General features: G+C 52.1%; 1 protein-coding gene across 1 annotated transcript; it reads left to right on the top strand.

Moving 5' to 3' along the window:
* The first annotated feature begins 1,046 nt into the window (after positions 1-1,046).
* LOC148660571 (complement factor B-like) lies at positions 1,047-20,326 on the top strand. Its single transcript, XM_088638051.1, has 18 exons — positions 1,047-1,197; positions 2,142-2,330; positions 3,918-4,103; positions 5,434-5,607; positions 6,118-6,198; positions 8,964-9,058; positions 9,389-9,512; positions 9,828-9,935; positions 10,992-11,072; positions 11,214-11,342; positions 11,729-11,844; positions 12,011-12,137; positions 13,036-13,183; positions 14,252-14,337; positions 15,596-15,723; positions 17,314-17,404; positions 18,959-19,008; positions 19,918-20,326. The coding sequence occupies exons 1-18, from the start codon at positions 1,137-1,139 to the stop codon at positions 20,038-20,040; spliced, it is 2,097 nt and encodes a 698-aa protein (XP_088494177.1). The 5' UTR covers positions 1,047-1,136; the 3' UTR covers positions 20,041-20,326.
* Positions 20,327-20,713: the final 387 nt, after the last annotated feature.

Here is a 20,713-nt window from a genome sequence, read left to right as displayed (position 1 = left end):
GAACTGCTTCAACCTGGGCGTGCTGAAGCTCACTTCCAGGTGTCTTGCTGGAACTGAAAGTGTCCGTGTCTTATTATTTGCCTGCCCTCTGCTGGTCACTGCAGATGGTCACCAGCTGCGAGTGATTGGAGGGGGAGGGTGGGGCTTCTTGACCGAACCACCAATCGCCCGCTGAGGACACAGGGATGCAGGGCGGAGTCAGTGATGTCATCATGCCCGTGCCTTTCGCAGAAGCTCCTGAGCGAGGTTCCTGAGAGGGCTGGCCGTCCGGTGAAATGTACTGACTGGTCCTGTGATCAAAGTTAAACCAACTTTCTCCTGAGGGCGTTGGATCATAAAGAACAAGCAGGTCCTTATGGTAGTAACAGCGGGGGTGTGATCGTCCCGCACACCTGGGGCGCGAACCCGGGTCTTCAGCATAATGCGACAGGGCACCAACTGCGTGAGGTAAAGGAGACCTCCCTCAGCCCAGGCAGCTGAGGTCCCTGGTACGTGCAGGGAGGGCACTGACATCACCGCACTAGCTCCGCTACAGGGGCAGAAATAAAGGTGAAAAACAATACCCAACAAGCCCAGATTAAAAAGCTTTCTGGGCCCCACTGAGAGTCGAACCCGTATCATTAGAACGGGAATCGTTCAACGCTACACTGCTGCCGAACCTCTATTACGAGCTAGGGGACAGATCAGGCCTACAGATGACACCAGAGTCAGAGTGTGGAACAAGATGTCCAGCCTATGTTGCTGAAGACTGATAACCTGACTTCTGTCAAGAAACAGCTGGATGAGATCCTCCAGTCAGGAGACGAGGCTCTACTTTACACAAAGAGCGGTGGGAGTGTGGAACAAGCTGCCCAGCCGTGTAGTGGTTGTCGATCCATTGTTCCCCCCAAGAAACAGCGGGATGCGATCTAACTTTTCACTATGAGATCAGAAATGGAATCTCACCTTTAACCTAAACTGAGCTGATTCCAGGTTCCAAGGGAGAGGAATCTTGTTTTGCCTGAACGGGACTCCTGGCAGGAGATGCTGCTCCTCTTAAACATTAACCCAGCGTCAACAGCAGCTCAGTTCCAGGAACAGGCGGGTCTTGTCTTCCACAGCAGAGTGCAGCTGAAGCCCAGAGGAAGACGCTCAGCATGAGTTCCTGTCTGCTCCTTCTCCTGACGGCCGCCTTCTTCTTCTGCCCCGTCCGAACCGGTAAGAGACAGAACCCCCCCCTCTTTCCAGGCCTGCGCTTCGAGCTTGGACTTTCCCTTCCCTGCTCTGTCAGACAGAACCTTCATTCCAGCCCTGTCTGTACGCAGATCAGACAGCCTGCAGTAAGCTGGACTTGAAAGGACGTGGAGTTGAGTCTCTGGGCTTCTTCGGCCACAGGCTGGAAGCCGAGCTTTCGTTCTCTTGCTGGATTCTAACAGGAAGACCTGTCGACCTCCATGAGCCTCACCAGTCTGTGTCCAGTAGACACCGTCTGTCGTTTTGACACCTTCAGAAAGATCAGAACGGCTACAGCGAAGAGAAGGTGTTTCGGCCCATTGTGCTTCTGTTTTACTCTCATAACTACTGCTGCTTGTACTAGTCTGGGGTACAACCCGCACTGTGAAAGTACTGAGGACAAACGCCTCTGGTTATATTAGAAACCACCCACCCACATTGTGACCCACTAGGGGCACCTCTAAGTGGAGTGGACTGTCACCGGACTGGGGCTGGAGCCCCTCTGATTGAGGGGGACCTGTAAGACTCACTGGACTGGGGCTGGAACCCCTCTGATTGAGGGGGGACCTATAAGACTCACTGAACTGGGGCTGGAGCCCCTCTGATTGAGGGGGACCTGTAAGACTCACTGGACTGGGGCTGGAGCCCCTCTGATTGAGGGGGACCTATAAGACTCACTGGACTGGAGCCCCTCTGACTGAGGGGGACCTATAAGACTCACTGGACTGGAGCCCCTCTGACTATGGCAGGTCAGTTGTAAAGGATGAAGAGTAACAGGGGGCCACACTGTGCTGTGGGGGGTTTCTGGTGTCGTCCTACCTTGTGCCCAGAGCTTCTGGCTCCAGGCTGGTGTGCCGCCCAGCGTGCTGCTCGTGGCTGGGCTGGAGGCCTTCACTGAGACCGCCCGCCCGCTGGGCCCTCTGTTCCAGAGCTGCTGTGCAGCGGCGCCGAGGAGATAAGGGGCGGCCAGGTGGAGTACCCAGGGGACCGCAGGGTGGGCAGCGTGCTGCAGTACGTGTGCCCCCCGCGCACGAGGGCCCAGCCCGTGTCGTGGAGGGTCTGCGGCCGGGACGGTCGCTGGAGCCCCCTGAGGACCGCCAGGACGGCCGCCTGCGTGCGTGAGTACAGACCGCTGCGACCCCCCGCCGGGCTCAACAGTAAGGTGTAAACACGTCAATAAAAACAAGATCACGCCATCTCAAGCACACACTCTTTCAGTTTTAAACCATGAAGCACTAATCATCGTCTGTTAAAGAGTAGAGAGGCCAGGGGCTCCAGCAGGCCTCAGACTGTTCCTTCAAGATCCAGGACAGAGTCGCTGCCAGAGACTCTGACGATAACGTGTCTCCAGGACAGCAAGCATACTAGGGATGCCTTACACCCAGGAGTCACTGGGATAGTAACCCTCACTGGGATCACTGGGACAGGAACTCATGGGATCACTGGGACAGGAACTCATTGGGTCACTGGGACAGTACCTCATTGTGTCATGAGGACAGTCACGTATTGGGATCATTGGGACAGTAACTCACTGTGTCACTGGGACAGTAACCCACTGTGTCACCGGGACAGAAACTCACTGGGTCACTGGGACAGTAACTCATTGTGTCACTGGGACAGAAACTGTCACGCCCGACATCCCTCCCTAGAGGGCGCTCCACTGCTCTCATTATTGTCCGTGTGATTAAGCTCTCCAGGTGTACCCTTTCAGCGTTATTATTTAAAGAGCAGCTCCTCCAGTCCTCGGGGCTCATCATTAGGGTAAGATGTCGCGAGGCCCGCCTAGCACCAGGAAACCCTATGGCCGTCTCCTGAGGGCATAGGCCTCATCCCCGACACCTCCCGCTCCCTGAGCCCGGGGTCTGGAGGATCTCGCCCCGTCACCCTTGGACCTCCATGTTTCGTCTGTCCGTGTGCTCCCCCCTCCCGGGGATTTTAACTTTGTCGCGTCCCAGGATGGATTCCTTGTTGATGGACTCTCGGACTGTGCCCTGACCTGCCTTTGGACCCGTTTGGATTTGGATGCCGTTTTGTCTTCCCCGTTCACTGTCTCACGGATGGTCACTATTATTTTGTGCACTATTAAACCCCTGTGTGTTCCCTTTTACCACGCCTCCTGTTTTCTCCAGCTCTTACCGCATCGCATAGGGTCTTCTACAAGATCTGACACGGATTTCAGTCCGTGTTCGTGACAGAAACTCACTGGGTCACTGGAACAGTAACTCATTGGGTCACTGGGACAGTAACTCACTGGGTCAGTGGGACAGTAACTCACTGGGTCACTGGGGGATGATCATTGTTGTCACTGGGACAGTACCTCATTTTGTCATTAGGACAGTCACCTATTGGGATCATTGGGACAGTAACTCATTGTGTCACTGGAATGGTAACTCACTGAGTCACTGGGACAGAAACTCACTGAGTCACTGGGACAGTAACTCACTGGGTCACTGGGACAGTAACTCACTGTGTCACTGGGACAGCAACTCACTGGGTCACTGGGACAGAAACTCACTGGGTCACTGGGACAGTAACTCACTGTGTCACTGGGACAGAAACTCACTGAGTCACTGGGACAGTAACTCACTGGGTCACTGGGACAGAAGCTCATTGGGTCACTGGGGGATGATCATTGGTGTCACTAGTATGGTAACCCAACTCATCCCCGATAGACTGAAGTGCTCCCGTCCTTTGCCATGTGGCAGCTCTCCACTGCAGTGGTCCGATCACGCTGGAGAATGGCTGGTTTTCCCCACGCAAGGCCCTGTACAACATTGGAGACTCGGTGGAGTTCAGCTGCGCCGGGGGCCTGACGCTCTTCGGCTCCCCCAACAGGACCTGCCTGCCCACGGGCAAGTGGAGCGGCCAGACAACCTTCTGCGACGCGGGAGGTGAGTCCTGGGTCTTCGAACCCAGAGCAGCCTGGGGGAAGGTTGTTTAGATCACTGCCCACTGGCCTTGGGGGGGTGCTGGTAGATCATTAGGTGGGACTCTTTCTTTTTCTTAAATCAGGGACACTGTGCTGTAGGAGGAGCTGATTACTGATCATCACTTCCAGGACACTGTCAGTAAGAGTAGAGGTGTCCTGACTGCTGGTCAGTACAGATCCCAGGACACTGTCAGTAAGAGTAGGGGTGTCCTGACTGGTCAGTCCAGATCCCAGGATACTGTCAGTAAGAGTAGGGGTGTCCTGACTGCTGGTCAGTACAGATCCCAGGACACTGTCAGTAAGAGTAGGGGTGTCCTGACTGCTGGTCAGTACAGATCCCAGGACACTGTCAGTAAGAGTAGAGGTGTCCTGACTGCTGGTTAGTCCAGATCCCAGGACACTGTCAGTAAGAGTAGAGGTGTCCTGACTGCTGGTCAGTACAGATCCCAGGACACTGTCAGTAAGAGTAGGGGTGTCCTGACTGGTCAGTCCAGATCCCAGGACACTGTCAGTAAGAGTAGGGGTGTCCTGACTGCTGGTCAGTACAGATCCCAGGACACTGTCAGTAAGAGTAGAGGTGTCCTGACTGCTGGTCAGTACAGATCCCAGGACACTGTCAGTAAGAGTAGGGGTGTCCAGACCGCTGGTCAGTTCAGATCCCAGGACACTGTCAGTAAGAGTAGGGGTGTCCTGACTGCTGGTCAGTACAGATCCCAGGACACTGTCTGTAAGAGTAGAGGTATCCTGACTGCTGGTCAGTACAGATCCCAGGACACTGGCTGTAAGAGTAGGGGTGTCCTGACTGCTGGTCAGTACAGATACAGACACTGTCAGTAAGAGTAGGGGTATCAACCCCGGTGTCCTGACTAAATTACACTCTGGGGGACATGGTCTGTCCTCCCTCAGGTTCCTCCTTAATCCCCCTGGTCGAACAGATTCTCTCTCCTGCCCCTGATCTGTGCATAGAGGGGCTGCTGTGTGTCGCCCAGATGGGGCTGCACTTCAGTGCAGTGTGTGAAGTGCTTTGTGTTTCTTTGACATTACAGCCACTGTATACTTGTAGTTATTTAGAATTGTTACAAAGAGATTGGTTCCTTTACCCGCCAGTCCATGCCATTACTTTGAGATCAGAAATGGTTTTGCTTATTCATCTTTAAGCCCTTTCTAATGCAGCAGTAAGGTGTTTGTGTTGTGCAGCTACCACTGAAATTGAATTTGCTCATCGCAGTGGGTAGGATCTGGGGCCTCCTGAATGATGTTGAGACTGATTTTCTGGGGTGTCTCTTTCTCAGCGTCACTGTGCCAGAACCCGGGGGTGCCTTTGGGCGGTCAGAGGGTGGGTCGACGCTTTGAGGAAGGTGACCGGGTTCGCTACACCTGTTACAAAAGCCTGGTTCTTTTGGGCTCTGTCTACAGAACCTGCCTGGAAGATGGGAGCTGGTCTGGTTTAGAACCCCGCTGTGAAGGTACTGGTGTCCATAACTGCACCAGCGTTTCACCATCAGCCACCATTGCCATGTTCACCAACAGCACATTCACTATTATCACAATCTCCTTTTCCAGTGTACCTACAGCATGTTCACTATTATCACAATCTCCATAAGCAGTCTCGTCATGACCATGTTCATCAGCAGCACGTTCACTACTATCACAATCTCCCTTAACAATCTGACCATATTTTCCAACAGCACTTTCATTATTATCACAATCTCCTTTTCCAGTGTAACTACAGCATGTTCACTATTATCACAATCTCCATAAGCAGTCTTGTCATGACCATGTTCACCAGCAGCACGTTCACTACTATCACAATCTCCATTAACAATCTGACCATATTCGCCAACAGCACTTTCATTATTATCACAATCTCCTTTACCCGTGTACCAACAGCATGTTCACATTGATCACAATCTCCATTAACAGTCTTGCCATGACCATGTTCACCATTACTCTCTCTCTCTGCTTACATCTCACAGATCCTCATTCATACGATGAACCAGAAACAGTTGCGAAGCACCTGAAATTTTCTGAAGAAATTCTACTGAATCCAGACAAAGGTTTGTGCTGAGCAGGACAGCTGTAAAAGGTGTTTCTTTGTGGAGGCTCCTGAGAAATGTCAGTAGGCATCTTTACAGATGAACAAAACCAGTAGTGTTCTAAAGCTGATATGCACTTTTCCTCATCATTCACTCAGGGAGGAGTTACTTTACTTCTTTCTTCAGAAGGAAATATTATGTCCTTACCCATCTGTTAATTTAAAAATTACCAAGCTTTGGTTCTTGTTAGGTTTATTTTTCTTGATCTGTGAAACCATGTTCCCCACAGCCTGGTAATTCAATTCTATCCCCCTGTTTATCAAACACAGTAAAAGAGTAGCAATAACCAAATAACCAAACAGAGGTTTTCGAAGTGAACTCATTGCAGGTGAAGCCGACAGAAATTTTGTAACTACTTCCTGAATCTCATGGCAACACTTCAAACCATAAAAGACATCTGGTCTGTGCGTGTGTTTACTTATAGAGTGGCTCAGTGCTGGAGCAGTCAGCTCTGCCCTTCCTCCCGACATCCTTCTGTATGGAGTTAGTATGGTCACTATGTGGGGTGCTGATTTTCTCACACGTCTAAAAGATGCTAGATTGACTGTCACTAAATTAATGTCTGTCCTGTGATAGACTGGTGTCCTTTCCAGGGTGTGTTTGCGTCCTGTGATGGACTGTTGTCCTATCTAGGATGTAGTCTCCCCATGTATCCTGTGTTTACAAATTAGGCACTGGGTTGCTATGACTGACACCAAGAACAAGTGGGTTTTCGATAATGAGTGGACATTTACTTATACTATTTGCTTTAATTAGAAACTGAAATTGACTTGGCTAATTTCTTTAAAAAAATAATTTACTTTCTCTGAGCTTCACTTAACCTATTCCCAGGCTGAACGCCACATCTTCTAGCACAGAGTAAAGGAGGAACGTGTTTGTGGAAGGTATCGGAAGTATGATCACTCTCTTTAAGACTCCCAGCTCGCCTATTACACTGGCATAATGGAGATACAGGCTTCTGATGTCCAAAACTTCCATTAAAAAAATTTCAACGACTTGGCGTAACTTATGGATTAGCATCCTGGAGGAAGGGCGGCACTTTCTTGGAGCTGTTGGGTAAATGTTTTGTAAATGCAGTCCTAGCTGGTGGTGTTACCCCACTGCCATCAGAGTTCAATATTATAACAGCACACAAGTCACGCCTTTCACACAGGTCCGGGCTCAGAGACACTCCTTGTCGAAAGTGCCAGCAGCCACGTTGTGTCTGCAAACGTTTGCTCTTGATTCTTCTTTTGATCGTTTAGATTTTATTTTTCTCAGCCCTTCAGGACCGCCGCCGACCCAGAAAGATCTGTTCACTCTGTGCGGTCGCCCCCCTCCACAGACAGCCCCGAGAGCTGCCTGTTTCTGTGGGCCTGTGCCGTTGAAAGCATTGTGGAAACAGAGCATCTCTGTCTCTGTCTCTCTCTCAGTGTCTGTCGATGTCAATGCTTCGTCACAGTCATTTGTGCGCAGGAAATATATGCAGTAAAAGGGGACCGGCACCAAGCCTCCTGACATGAATGGCGTAAACTGTTGAGTACAGGAAGTATTCAGTGTGCTAAGCTGGGGGAAGTGCCTCCCACAGACTGGTCCCTGTCCTCGACTTCACTGTAAAGTTCCTGGGAGACCGAGTCACGTGACTCCGCAGAAAAGCTGCTCTGGCGCCACTTTCAACGGCAGAAACCAGCACAAACGGAGCACCAGCGAATGCTTCATTGCCTGTGCTGTTTGAAGGAGGTTAGATCTTTCAGGCTGGAGGAGCAGGAAGGGTAAAGACTACTGGTAACCTGCGGCATCCGATATCATTTTACTGACCGTTTAAGGGTTTAAGGGAACCTGAGTCCCTTGAAAACACACTGCATTTCTACCAGTTCACAGCTTAAATATGAGATACCAGAGAATGGTCTCCTTTCAATCTCAGATTTCTCAGACACAACGCAGATCCATCTGTCCATCTTCTAACAGCTTCATCCAGTACAGGGTCACAGGGCAGCCAGAGTCTATCCCAGCATGCAGGGGGCTCAAGGTAGGGTTCACCCTGCACAGGACGCCAGTCCGCCACAGGGCTGACACACATACAAACACACTCACACCAGCGCCAGTTGTCCCAGAAGACAGTTAAGCTCCCAACATGTCTCTGGACTGTGGGAGGAAGCCCATGCGAGCACAGAGAACATGCAAACTCCACACAGATAGCACCCCAGGAATTGAACCCCAGAGCTGGGAGACCACTGCACCACTGCACTACCCAACAGCTCAGATTTCACTCGTTATCTGTGTTCAGTGTGACTTCGGAATGAGACTGGCACAACAGTGCTGGAGGAGACCCAGCTGTGAGGAGAGGGGGGTCTGGATGGAAAACCGGGGGGGTTTCTCCTGCTCCGGGTTCGAAAGGCGGTGCAAGTGGGAGTCTTGTTCCTTCAACGACCCAGTGAAAGTTTGCCCACTTGGGTCTGGCCAGGTCTCAGCGGTTCAGATCCAAGTGTTTGTATTGCGAGGGGACAGGATGATGAGAGCTGAGCTGTGAAACGGGCTCACAGTGGAGTGTCCAAGGTCGACCAGAGCTCAGGGGGCACCCCAGATCTCAGCGAGCAGGCTGACCCCCAGTTCCCCACCCCGAAGCCCCAGGAACGTGACCGCACATTTAGGAAAATCATGCCCAGGGTGGGAACTGACCCTCAGTGTTTCCAAACAGGCTAGGAACCTGCTATGAGCTCAGAGTTTCCTCTTGTTTCTATCCCCAGAGATCCACATCTACTTTGTGATAAAGGCGTCAAGCAGTGTGGGCACAGAGAATCTGAAGAAGGCTCTGCTCTTTGTGGATAATTTGTCTGGGATGGTGAGAAAAGCTCTTAGTAGCTGGCTTTGTAACTGCAGGAAGAAGTCAGGTTGTCAGCTGGGAAGCTTGTTGCACACTCCCACCACCCTTTGTGTAAAGTAATGCCTCCTGTTTTCAGTTTTAAAATCTCTTCCCTCTAGTTTCCACTTGTCTCTTGTGGTTGGTGTTTCAATGTTAATTCTGGGTTGATTCTCTTGGTGAGAGATTTTGAACACTTGTATCAGGTCCCATCATGACCTTGTCTGAGACTATAAAGATTCAGGCCTATTTCATCTGGCCTATAGCCTGACTGATTGTCTTGTCCTGTAACATGTTGTCTCATACTGCCAGGTCATGGCCTCCTCTGGACAGGTGAAATGCAGTCTGGTGCTGTTTGGCTCCTCAGCTAGAGAGATGGTTCCTCTCACCTCAAACCAGGTGGCCATGGAGATGGAGGATACAGATAATGTCACAGGTATGACACTACTCGGCTCCTGGAGTCTCACCACCTCACAGACATTAGTAATCCAGCTGGCTCTGTTAGCAGTGTGGAGTCCCACCCCCTCACAGACGAGGGGCCTAGAAATGATCATCTGCTATCGTCTACCAGGGCTCGGTGCCCTCTGTGAAGGCAGTGTGAGTGGGAAATGTCATCGCTACGATTTCTGTTAGCAGACCTCGTATTATCTTGAATACTGTGCAGGTAAATGGCTGTAAATATCCTCTCTGCTTCGTACGCCGGAATCGCACGGAGGCGGGAGTTGACGCTATCTCCCCCTCTGCACGCCAGATTTCCTGGAGCAGCCGGGCGTGAACACCGGAGAGGCCCTGACGGTTGTCCTGCAGTCCGTCCGGCGCAATCCCACCGGGAAGCAGATCGTCATCCTGGTCACGGACGGTAGGGTGTGGCAGAGGGCAGAGGCAGGAGGGCTCTCGGAGAAGAGGGGTACACAGGGGCAGCTGGCAGGAGTCTCAGTCCAGAAATGCTTGCACATCGGGGTCCACGTCTGTCAACACTGCGTTCTGGGCCTCCCTTTTGAAAGCTGATAACAACAATGAAGTGCAGTGCCACTGCACACAGATTAAGATCTGACAGTACTGACCCAGCCCAGGCCCCTGAGATCACATGCACCCTCTCGTTCACCCATTTATCCATTCATCAACCCTACATCCACCCATTCACCCATTCACCAACCCACCCATCCACCCATTCACCCATTCATCAACCCTACATCTACCCATTCACCCTTCCACCAACCCACCCATCCACCCATTCACCCATTCATCAACCCTACATCCACCCATTCACCCATTCATCAACCCTACATCTACCCATTCACCCATTCACCCTTTCACCAACCCACCCATCCACCCATTCACCCATTCATCAACCCTACATCCACCCATTCACCAACCCTACATCCATTCACACATCCACCCATCCTCTCACCACCCGTCCACTCTTCCCTATTCTAACCCTTTTCCCCAGTACAGGGCCTCAGGGGAGCTGGAGGACACACCTTGGACAGAACGACAACAAACACGGGCACAGACACACACACTCACACCGGGGCCAATATTCCCAGAAGCCAGTTGACCCACCAGCATGTCTTTGGACTGTGGGAGGAAACCAGAACACCAGGAGGAAACCCATGTGATCACAGAGAGAACATGCAAACTCCACCCAGATAGGACTCCAGGTCTGGAATTGAGCCCAGGGCCCCAGCGCTGTGAGGCAGACAGATCATGGAGACATAGCATGGTCAAGACTAAGATGGTTAAATCACGTGCAGCTTGGAAACTTTTGTGCAACCTGTGTATTGGTGCCTCGGTGTTGTCTGCTGGGAGTTGTGCAGTCACTTCAGGGCACACGTCAATGGACTCTAGCTGTTTTAGGCTGTAAGGAGGAAAGTGACCATGAGGAAGTCTCTCTTCCTCTCCTTCTCTGCTTCAGGGAGACACAACATGGGACCCAGCCCCTATTCCGTCATGCGCAACCTGACCAACGCCATCCCTGAGCCGGACAAGCACCTGGGTGAGTCTGGGGACCGAGAGGGGCTCCCTGACTGAGGATCCTGTCTAACACCCGAAACTGCACACTGGTGTATTGTCTCCAATTCTGACTCTCCGTCTCAATGTCGTGTGTGCCTGTTCGATCTCTGCCCGCGCTGTCCAGACGTGTTCGCCATCGGACTGGGCGACGCCAGCAAGGAGGAGCTGGACAGGATCTCCTCCTCCCAGAGGGCCGAGCAGAGATCCTTCTACCTGCCTGACTACAGCGCTCTGGACCGCGTGCTGCCCGAAGGTGAGCTTTCTCTCGTCGTTGATTGATTGATTCATTCATTCATTCATTTGATTGATTTGATTGGGTGATTGAATGATCGGTCGGTCGGTCGATCGATTGATTGATTGAAGCAGTAGGTGAATCTGTCTGCCTGATCTCTCTGGGCTGCTCTGCAGAATCTGGGCAAGTACTAACTGGTTAGATTTCAGAGGGGAAACCTTATACTGCAGCAGAGAACCTGTCCTGCAGTGCACTGGCGTGGGTCTCCTCCCACAGTCCAAACACGTGCTGCTGGGTTGACTGTTTTCGGGGAAATTGGCCCTGGTGTGAGTGTGTGTGTCTGCTGTCCTGAGGGCCTGATGTGATGAAAGGCGCTATATCCCCTGACATATCTCCTCTCTGATCAGCGTCCTCGGACAGCTGTGGAATCAGAGGGGAGAAGACCTTTCAGTACAAGAGGGTATTCGGAGGAGTGAATGCCAGAGACAAGCAGTGGCCCTGGCAGGTGCTGCTGAAGATGAAGGTACTTGAACCCGGGACCTCATAGCTTCTCTATGCGTGGTTAATTGGGATGGGTGCTGCCTTTCTGCTCCAGGGCCGTTACGTCCTCTCCCCTGGGATCCCACAATGCATTGCACCTGACTGTGTGACGTCAGCCTCACCCGGCGTGGGCGTGTGCTCTCTTCCAGAGTGATGGCAGCTGGAAACCAAAAGGGGGCGGCTCGATCATCTCCAGGCGCTGGGTCCTGACCGCGGCCCACGTCCTGATGTGCAGGGACGTGGTCTGTGGCGCTGCCGACGTCACAGTCGTTGCCGGTAATACCCGATCGCCGCTAGCAGGCAAACGCACATTTCTGGCTATTTAACAGGAAGAAAGACGTTCTAGCTCTCAGGAATTACAGGGAGGATTAATAATTTATATCCCAAAGTGTGATCAATTACTCAAATCCCCAGGCATCATCAATAACCTAACCTAAATATCAATAGAAGTGTATAGATTAGTAGAAGTGTGTTTGACTGAAGGGATCAGCTGGAAAACGATACAATGATTTGCGTGGTTGTTCTCATAACGTGTGGAGCCAATAGCACTACACAGGCCTTTAAGAACCAGACCTCCCGCGAAAACTACAGTAGAGTCTAAGTTTCCTGTGGTGAAATATTGGCAGAGACTCTGATATCCAAGTTCCGAATCAGATCCCCTCATATCCACGGTGGAGACAGTGGTGAATTAATTGTTGCCACCCGGCAGGTGACATTGGAGGTGACAATGGAGACCAGGGCAGGGGGCTACACACGGGCGGTAAAAACGACATACAAACCTACAATGAGACGTGCTGAGCTAGAAGAGGCTACTTGTGCCAGAGACTCATGTGTTATGTGGACACATTGCTTGCATCTTCTAGACGCAAATGGTCCATGGACCACTGGTGGTCCGCCAGTGTGTGCCAGGTGGTCTGCGGGCTGACCGAGTCATGTTTCTTAAAGCAGGTCTCGGCAGAAGTCCCTTCTTCACATTAACTTTTCAAGTAATAAAAACAGTTGCAAAATATACGATTTAGTTCGTAAAAATATTAGTACTTTCATCAAATTTAATTCGGTATTAATTTTAGTACATTAATAGGTAATGATTTTACAGGGTAAGAAGTGGGTGTTGTTTGCTCCAGCTCCTTCTTCCAGCACTCCCATCACTGCTGCCCCCTTGTGTCCGCCGCAGGTATCACAAGGCGCACGGACAGCCAGGGCAGTGATCTGGTGGTGGAGGAGGTCATTGTGCATGAAATGTACAAGGACAACGAGAGCTATATCTACGACATTGGGCTGCTGAAGCTGAAGGAGGACATCGTCTTCGGCGAGCGCAAGAGGTACAGGGGTCAGAGACGTCTGCCCCACCAGCCACCAGCCAAGGGGCGCCTCGCGATGTTGAGCGGCGATGACCGACTCTGAGCTGAGAGTCAGCCTGTTGCGTAATTGACGAGAGGGACCATGTGTCAGGGCAGCACAGTGGCGCAGTGGTGTAGTAGCAGTAGTGGTAGTAGTAGCAGTTGCTGCCTCACACCTCCGGACCTAGGGTACTGTCTGCATGGAGTTTGCATGTTCTCTTTTTAGTTGGTATTTTTAGTTGGTTTCCTCTGGGAGCTCTGGTTCCTCCCATGGTCCAAAGACATGCTAGTAGGTTAATTGGATTGGTTTCTGGGAAAAACGGCCCTGGTGTGAGCGTGTGCGTGTCTGTGTGTGTCCTGCGATTCACTGGTGTCTTGTCCAGCGTGTGTCTTGCTGGGATAGGCTCTGGATTTCCACAGTGACCCAGAATAATAGGTTCTGTGAGCTTCAGTGAGCCTGATTAATAAGAAGTAGTATGAAAATGGATTTATGGGCTAATTGTGTCACAAAACATTAGTAAGACAAAGGCCACACAGACCCGCAGGAGGGAAGATCATGGCGGGGACGTCAGGGCTGCTACCACACAGTGTTTTGATCCTGGGTTCAACTGCAGATTGGAGCACATTCTGTGTGGAGTTCACATGTTCCCCTGCATTGCATAGGAATGGTGATTATTTATGGTGAGAGAATGACCTACACAGTCCCACGGTGTCTCTCTCGTCTGTGCAGCGGTGACTCTGCAGTGACACTGTCTGTCTCGTCTGCGCGGCGGTGTCTCTGCAGTGACACTGTCTGTCTCGTCTGCGCAGCGGTGTCTCTGCAGTGACACTGTCTGTCTCGTCTGCGCAGCGGTGACTCTGCAGTGACACTGTCTGTCTCGTCTGCGCAGCGGTGTCTCTGCAGTGACACTGTCTGTCTCGTCTGCGCAGCGGTGACTCTGCAGTGACACTGTCTGTCTCGTCTGCGCAGCGGTGACTCTGCAGTGACACTGTCTGTCTTGTCTGCGCGGCGGTGACTCTGCAGTGACACTGTCTGTCTCGTCTGCACAGGCCTGTCTGTCTCCCCTGCACGGCGGATCTCTCTCAAGTCCTCTCTCTTCCTGCACTGGACTGGCGCTCTCGCTGTGAGCACCAAGGTGAGACTGAATCCTCTCTTCCCTCGATCTGCAGCTGCTCTCAAACTCTTTGATGACACACACTTTCACCCTGAATTCCCGTCATGACACCACAAAAGGCTGGATGCCGTCTTCCCCTGTGAGCACTTGTGTGAGGGCTGTTTCGGCCAGCAGGGGGCGGCAGTGAGGCATGTTCTGGTGAGACTCTGAGCTCCAGGCTGAACTGGAGGGTTCAAACCCCTAACGTTGTCCCCTTTTGGCAATGTACTTAGCTCCAATTGATCCATCAGCCCCCCTGCTGTTTAGATGAAGGAGTAAAAACATTTTTGGGATCAGCTCGGTTTTCTAGCACTTTGCCTTCAGTTGTGTGCTTCATTGGTGATTGATCTTAAAGTTTTTAGCCGCTGTAACACAGCTGCAAAATTACACTGAATATCTCTGTTTATCCATCTTTTGGATGAGATGTTAAACCGAGGTTCTGACTCTCAGTGGTCATTAAAGACTTTGTGTGCTGTCTGTGTGGAGTTTGCATGTTCTCTCCAAGTTCGCTGTGTCCCAGGTTTAGATCTGCCGCACAAGTTGCCAGAACCCTGATCCATCTGTGATCCCATCAGTTTTGACAACCTTCCCTGTCCCTGCTGATGAGAAGCAGAGCTATAACCCCCTGCTGCATCGCCAAGCCTGACAGCAGAGCTGGCTGACTGGGCTGGGTGTGAGGCAGATGCACCTCTCTCCATTTAGCCCTAAGCGTTCCTGTTTTGATCACAAGCCTCTTTATGCAGACACCATGTACGAGTTTCACTATTGAGCTTTCCGAGCAATGGCCCTGCAGAGGGTGCAAGAAGCTGGTTCGGCGAAGGTTTGAAATGTGTTTTCATTTGTGCTGGAAAAGGCTGTTGTCCAAAGGCCCTGCCAAGAAGACACACATGAGGTGCCTCCCCTGTGGCGCTCTGAACCCAGGCAGGTTCATAGGAGGATTTATGGTGTGAGCGCAGCTCTGGTCTCACTCTTTAATCACCTGTTTGGAAGTGAGCATTGCATGCATGCATCAGACCTACAGAAAATATCCCCCACACTGTGGCAGAGTGGGACAGTGTCGGTGATGAGGGTGTCGCTGCAGGGTCAGTTGTGGGCAGGTCAGGACAGCTGCTGCAGTTTCAGTCTAGCTGCCCCTCCACAGTCAAGGGCCAGCTTCGTGCGTGTCGCTCCCCTTGAGTCATCTCCCACTCTCCCGGCGGGAACGCGGGTCTCCGCTAATCCCCTCGCCTGTGACCCCCAGACCTGATCTTCACCGGCCGGGGCGGTGAGGACTACAGGACCGTCAACGGGTTCGTGACTGGCTGGGGAAAGATTAGGGTGAACAGATGTATGGAGGACAACCTGCAGTACGGCAGCATCACTGTGCAGGTGAGCCCCCCCCCACTCCGGATAAACGCCTCGATTGCAGGGGCGGGTTTATTGGTCTGTTCTGTTGAGATATGTCCTAATCCAGGCAACACGGTGGCGCAGTGGTCAGCATTGATGCCTACTAGACAGCATAGCTTTCACATCGCTTGTTGTGTAATTCGCTACTGGGAAAACTGGTCTTGGTGTGCGTGTGTCTGTGTATGGACTGGTGTCCTGTCCAGGGTGTGTGAGAGTGTGTGTCTGTGTGTGTCCTGTGATGGACTGGTGTCCTGTCCAGGGTGTGTGAGAGTGTGTGTCTGTGTGTGTCCTGTGATGGACTGGTGTCCTGTCCAGGGTGTGTGAGAGTGTGTGTCTGTGTGTGTCCTGTGATGGACTGGTGTCCTGTCCAGGGTGTGTGAGAGTGTGTGTCCTGTGATGGACTGGTGTCCTGTCCAGGGTGTGTGAGAGTGTGTGTCTGTGTGTGTCCTGTGATGGACTGGTGTCCTGTCCAGGGTGTGTTGTGTCTGTGTGTGTCCTGTGATGGACTGGTGTCCTTTCCAGGGTGTATGAGAGTCTGTGCCTGTGTGTGTCCTGTGATGGACTGGTGTCCTGTCCAGGGTGTGTGTCTGTGTGTGTCTGTGTGTGTCCTGTGATGGACTGGTGTCCTGTCCAGGGTGTGTGAGAGTGTGTGTCTGTGTGTGTCCTGTGATGGACTGATGTCCAGAGTGTGTGAGAGTGTGTGTCCTGTGATGGACTGGTGTCCAGTCCAGGGTGTGTGAGTCTGTGTGTGTCCTGTGATGGACTGGTGTCCAGTTCAGGGTGTGTGACAGTGTGTGTCTGTGTATGGACTGGTGTCCAGGGTGTACTCTGCCTTGTTCTTGTTGCTTCCTGGGATAGACTCCAGCTCCCCGTGACCCTGTGCTGGATAAAGAGGTGGGAAAATGGGTGGATGTCCTAATCCAAGAAGATCACATGCAGTAGGAATACTCAGAGCTTGATGAGACAGGTTGTTATCTTGCCAAAGTGCATTAAACACATGAAAGTGTGTGTATGAGACATGAAAAGTGTTGGGTTTTGGATGCAATCTGCCTGCCTCTGACACCATGCTGCAGAGATCTGTGAAAGGATCTTTTGCGACACAAGGAGGGCTGGGGATACAGAGCTATCCTGGACCGAGGCTGAGAGACCTCTACCCACTTTGCCCTGTCTGCGGGACTTTGTGCTTTCCTGTGCCTGGTTATAGCAAAGGGGGACTAACGGTTGTCTAATTCATGAGCTGTCAACAACTAGTTTGTTTCTCATCTTCTAAAAGTTTGTGGCCAGCACTGCCTTTTGGGTTTGCTGGTGAAGTGAGTTTGTTAGAGGTCAATGGCAGTGCCGAGAGTTTGGAAATGACCCCAGGCTTCAGAGCAGGAGACTTTATTCCTGCAGGTTTTGTAAGCAGGTTGACAGACAAGACAGGTGGAAGACTTGTCTCGGCCAGGACTGACTTGAAACCCCCCCCAAAAAAACTGTCACACTTCCTAAAAGCTGTCATCTTGGTGGCTTGGTAACAAACGCCAGGAAGCAGCTGTCCGAGGAAATAATTCCTCTGCCTGCTTCCTCTCCCAGAGCCGGGAAAAGTGTGGGACAATCCTGCCAGATGTGCCCTTCACAGCCGAGAAGCTCTGCGCTAATGGAAACAATGTGGACGCTTGCAAAGGTAGGGCTTTCCATGGATATTGCTTTTGCCCTACAGCGCCCCCCTGAGGATGTTCTACATAACAGCTATTCTGATTTGAGCAGGACGGTGGCACTCTGGTGAGTGTATCGCTGCCTCACAGCCTCACAGCACTGGGGCCATGGGTTTGATTCCTGGGGTGCTGTCTGTGTGGAGTCTGTATGTTCTCCCTGTGCTCATGTGAGTTTCCTCCAGGTGCTCCAGTTTCCCCCCACAGCCCAAAACATACTGGTCGGTGAATTGGTTTCTGGGAAAACGGGGATTGTGTCTGTTTCTGTGTGTGTGTCCTGTGATGCTTGGCTGAGGAGTGTTTAGGCGGGATTCTGACTTAGAGGCGTTCAGTCATTATCCCACAGATGGTAGCTTCGCACCATTGGCTCCTCAGCCAAGCACAGGCACCAAATGTCTGAACCTGATGGGTTGGTGTCCTGTCTAGAGTGTATCCTGCCTTGTGCCTGGTGCTTGTTGGGATAGGCTGGGATAGGCTCTGGCTCCTCTGTGACCCTGGGTTAGAAAATGGCTGGTCGGAGCCAATTGATTTGAACATCTCCTGCTGCTGTTTTTCTCCAAAGTGTCGGCTCTCTTGGGAAAGAGTGTTTACACTCTTTGTGTAAAGACCTACTTTCCATTGTCAATCCGAAATGCCCCACCTTTCCCTTTCCACTGGGTGAGAAGATGGGAAACTCCTTTTTAACACAGAGGTGTTACGATCTGGTCCCCAACGTACAGGAGCTGTGATCGGTGGCAAGACGAGCCCCAAGTGCTCAGAGGGACTCGCAGGAATCTGGGGGACGTGAGGTTGATGTGCGGCTCAAAGGGAAGGCTGTGTGGAGTTCCCTGCCTGGCCAGGGCCCTTGCAGCAATGAAAGAAATGTAGTGCTTCACTTCAAGGAAGAGAAACCGAGCGTTAACTCAATGTCAGAGCACTGAATCTCAGGGGAGATCTTCAAGAAGGAGCTCCATTGCGTGATGAGGGTGCGCCTGGTTGATTTAGTAACAGGGTCTGGGAGGTGTGTCCCAAGTGAGTCTACACGGGGTTAGATGCAGACTGAGTCTCCGTGTGAATGTCCTGGCTGTTAGGAGCAACCCCCAACACCCGAGACACTCCCAGCCCAGGTGTAACAAAGGGGAGCCGAGTGTCCGGATCAAGGTGGGCAACAGTGTTACAGAAGCCATTTTCCCGTGATCCTGAAGAAAAGGCAGGGAAGACATCCGTAGACCGGAGCTCTACTAGTGGCCAAACACACGCGAGTCGACTGGGCTGCTCTCTGATCGGAGCTGTGTGTCAGAATCGGAGCCTCTGGGGCCAGGCGAGAGGAGACACTGCACTGCCTGAGGCTCACCGCTCACACAAGCCGTTAAACTGCAGGCCTGAATCCCAGCTGACACACAGCAGGTTTCAGACGGAGGCCATGTGGCTATTTACAGTCAATGTGCTCGTGACTTATACAGACAAGACCCGGAGTCTCCGACCGTGTGTGGGCTGGTAGGCTGGTGGACTGCCCCCTGAACTCTGACCTCTGACCTCTGTTGCAGGAGATTCCGGAGGTCCCTTCGTCATCAAGAGGAATGGCCGCTGGATTCAGGTACATCCTTGCTCTAAGCCTCCTGATCATTCAGTCGCAGTGAAGCGGGCGAAGGTGGGACTGCAGTCCGAGAGAATTGTGAATGATTCAACTGCATCTTTCAGATGGCATTTGCCCACTTTAAGAAAGTGGGAATGGTGTTAATAACATCTCATCAAGATGTCTGAAGTAGAGACTGTTAGCGATATCATAGGGTTAGTTAAATAATACAATACTGTAGTCCAGTCCTGGTCCTGGAGCGGTCTGTCCTGAATAGAACTATACTCAGAGGACGGGACAGCTCTACAGACACACTGCCTAGCACACCAGGACCAGGACTGGACAGCCCTGCTGCAGACACACTGACCCCTCCAGGACCAGGACTGGACAGCCCTACAGACACACTGACTGACCCCTCCAGGACCAGGACTGGACAGCCCTGCTGCAGACACACTCACTGACCCCTCCAGGACCAGGACTGGACAGCCCTGCTGCAGACACACTGATTGACCCCTCCAGGACCAGGACTGGACAGCCCTACAGACACACTGACTGACCCCTCCAGGACCAGGACTGGACAGCCCTGCTGCAGACACACTGACTGACCCCTCCAGGACCAGGACTGGACAGCCCTGCTGCAGACACACTGACTGACCCCTCCAGGACCAGGACTGGACAGGCATGCTACAAACATTGACCACTCCAGGACCAGAATGAGACAGGTCTGATCTCAGACAAAGGCATATTTCAGAATTATTGTCATGTTAGTTTACTCTACAATTTACACCAGAGGTCATGGCAAGTCAGTATGACCTGTATTTTTGAAAACACATTATTGAATACGACACCCTCATGCCATGAGCCCGCAGTCCAGTCAGTACAGTGCCGTCTCTGAGCTCGCGGTCGGTTTGCTGCCCTCTCCTGGCACAGATTGGGATTGTCAGCTATGGGGACAAGGACTGCACGAACGGCAGCACGGGATTCTACGTCAACGTGGCGCGGATGATGGAGTGGATCCGAGGGAAGGTGGGGGAGGACCTGCAGTTCGCCTGAGCGAGCGCACCCTCCCGCCTGATCGCTTCGCTGCCCTCTTCGCTCAATCCCGGCCACCAGCTGCCGCCCCGGAGAGACGACTCCGTCCCATCATGCAGTCCAGCCTCCGCCGGGCTGTTTTTAAAGGCTACAGCGGGGAGACCAGCGTCAAACCCAGGACCATGATCCCCTGCGGTTCGAATAAAGGTGGACAGGGGGAGGGGGGGCGACGAGAAACTTGTTTCCCCTCAGGGTTTTTTGTACTGGAAACCAGATCTTACAAATAAAGCGCAAAACTGAAAGATGAGCGGCGAGGCGCGTGATTCACTGAGTTTGTGATCTCCAGTCTGGTTGACACGATCGTCATCCCTCCTCTTAAGGGCGCTCCGGCTCTTTCACATTTTTGATGATTTCGTGCACCTGCCCCCAGTCCTGCCCCTCCTTGTTTTAGCTGGGCGCTCTCGTTACTCCCAGCTCTGCGATGGAAGACGGACGCCCGGAGGCCCGCCTACCATCAATAATAATAATTAAAAATAATAATTGCTTACACTTATATAGCGCTTTTCTGGACACTCCACTCAAAGCGCTTTACAGGTAATGGGGATCCCCTCCACCAGCACCAATGTGCAGCCCCACCTGGATGATGCTCCAGTCTGCTCACACAGATCAGCCATCAGTGGGGAGGAGAGCAGAG

The sequence above is a fragment of the Lepisosteus platostomus genome, chromosome 6 (assembly GCF_059453375.1).
Source record: "Lepisosteus platostomus isolate fLepPlt1 chromosome 6, fLepPlt1.hap1, whole genome shotgun sequence".
NCBI lineage: Eukaryota > Metazoa > Chordata > Actinopteri > Semionotiformes > Lepisosteidae > Lepisosteus > Lepisosteus platostomus.
Note: the sequence above shows the minus strand (reverse complement) of the source record. Positions and strands in the feature narration are given on the sequence as shown.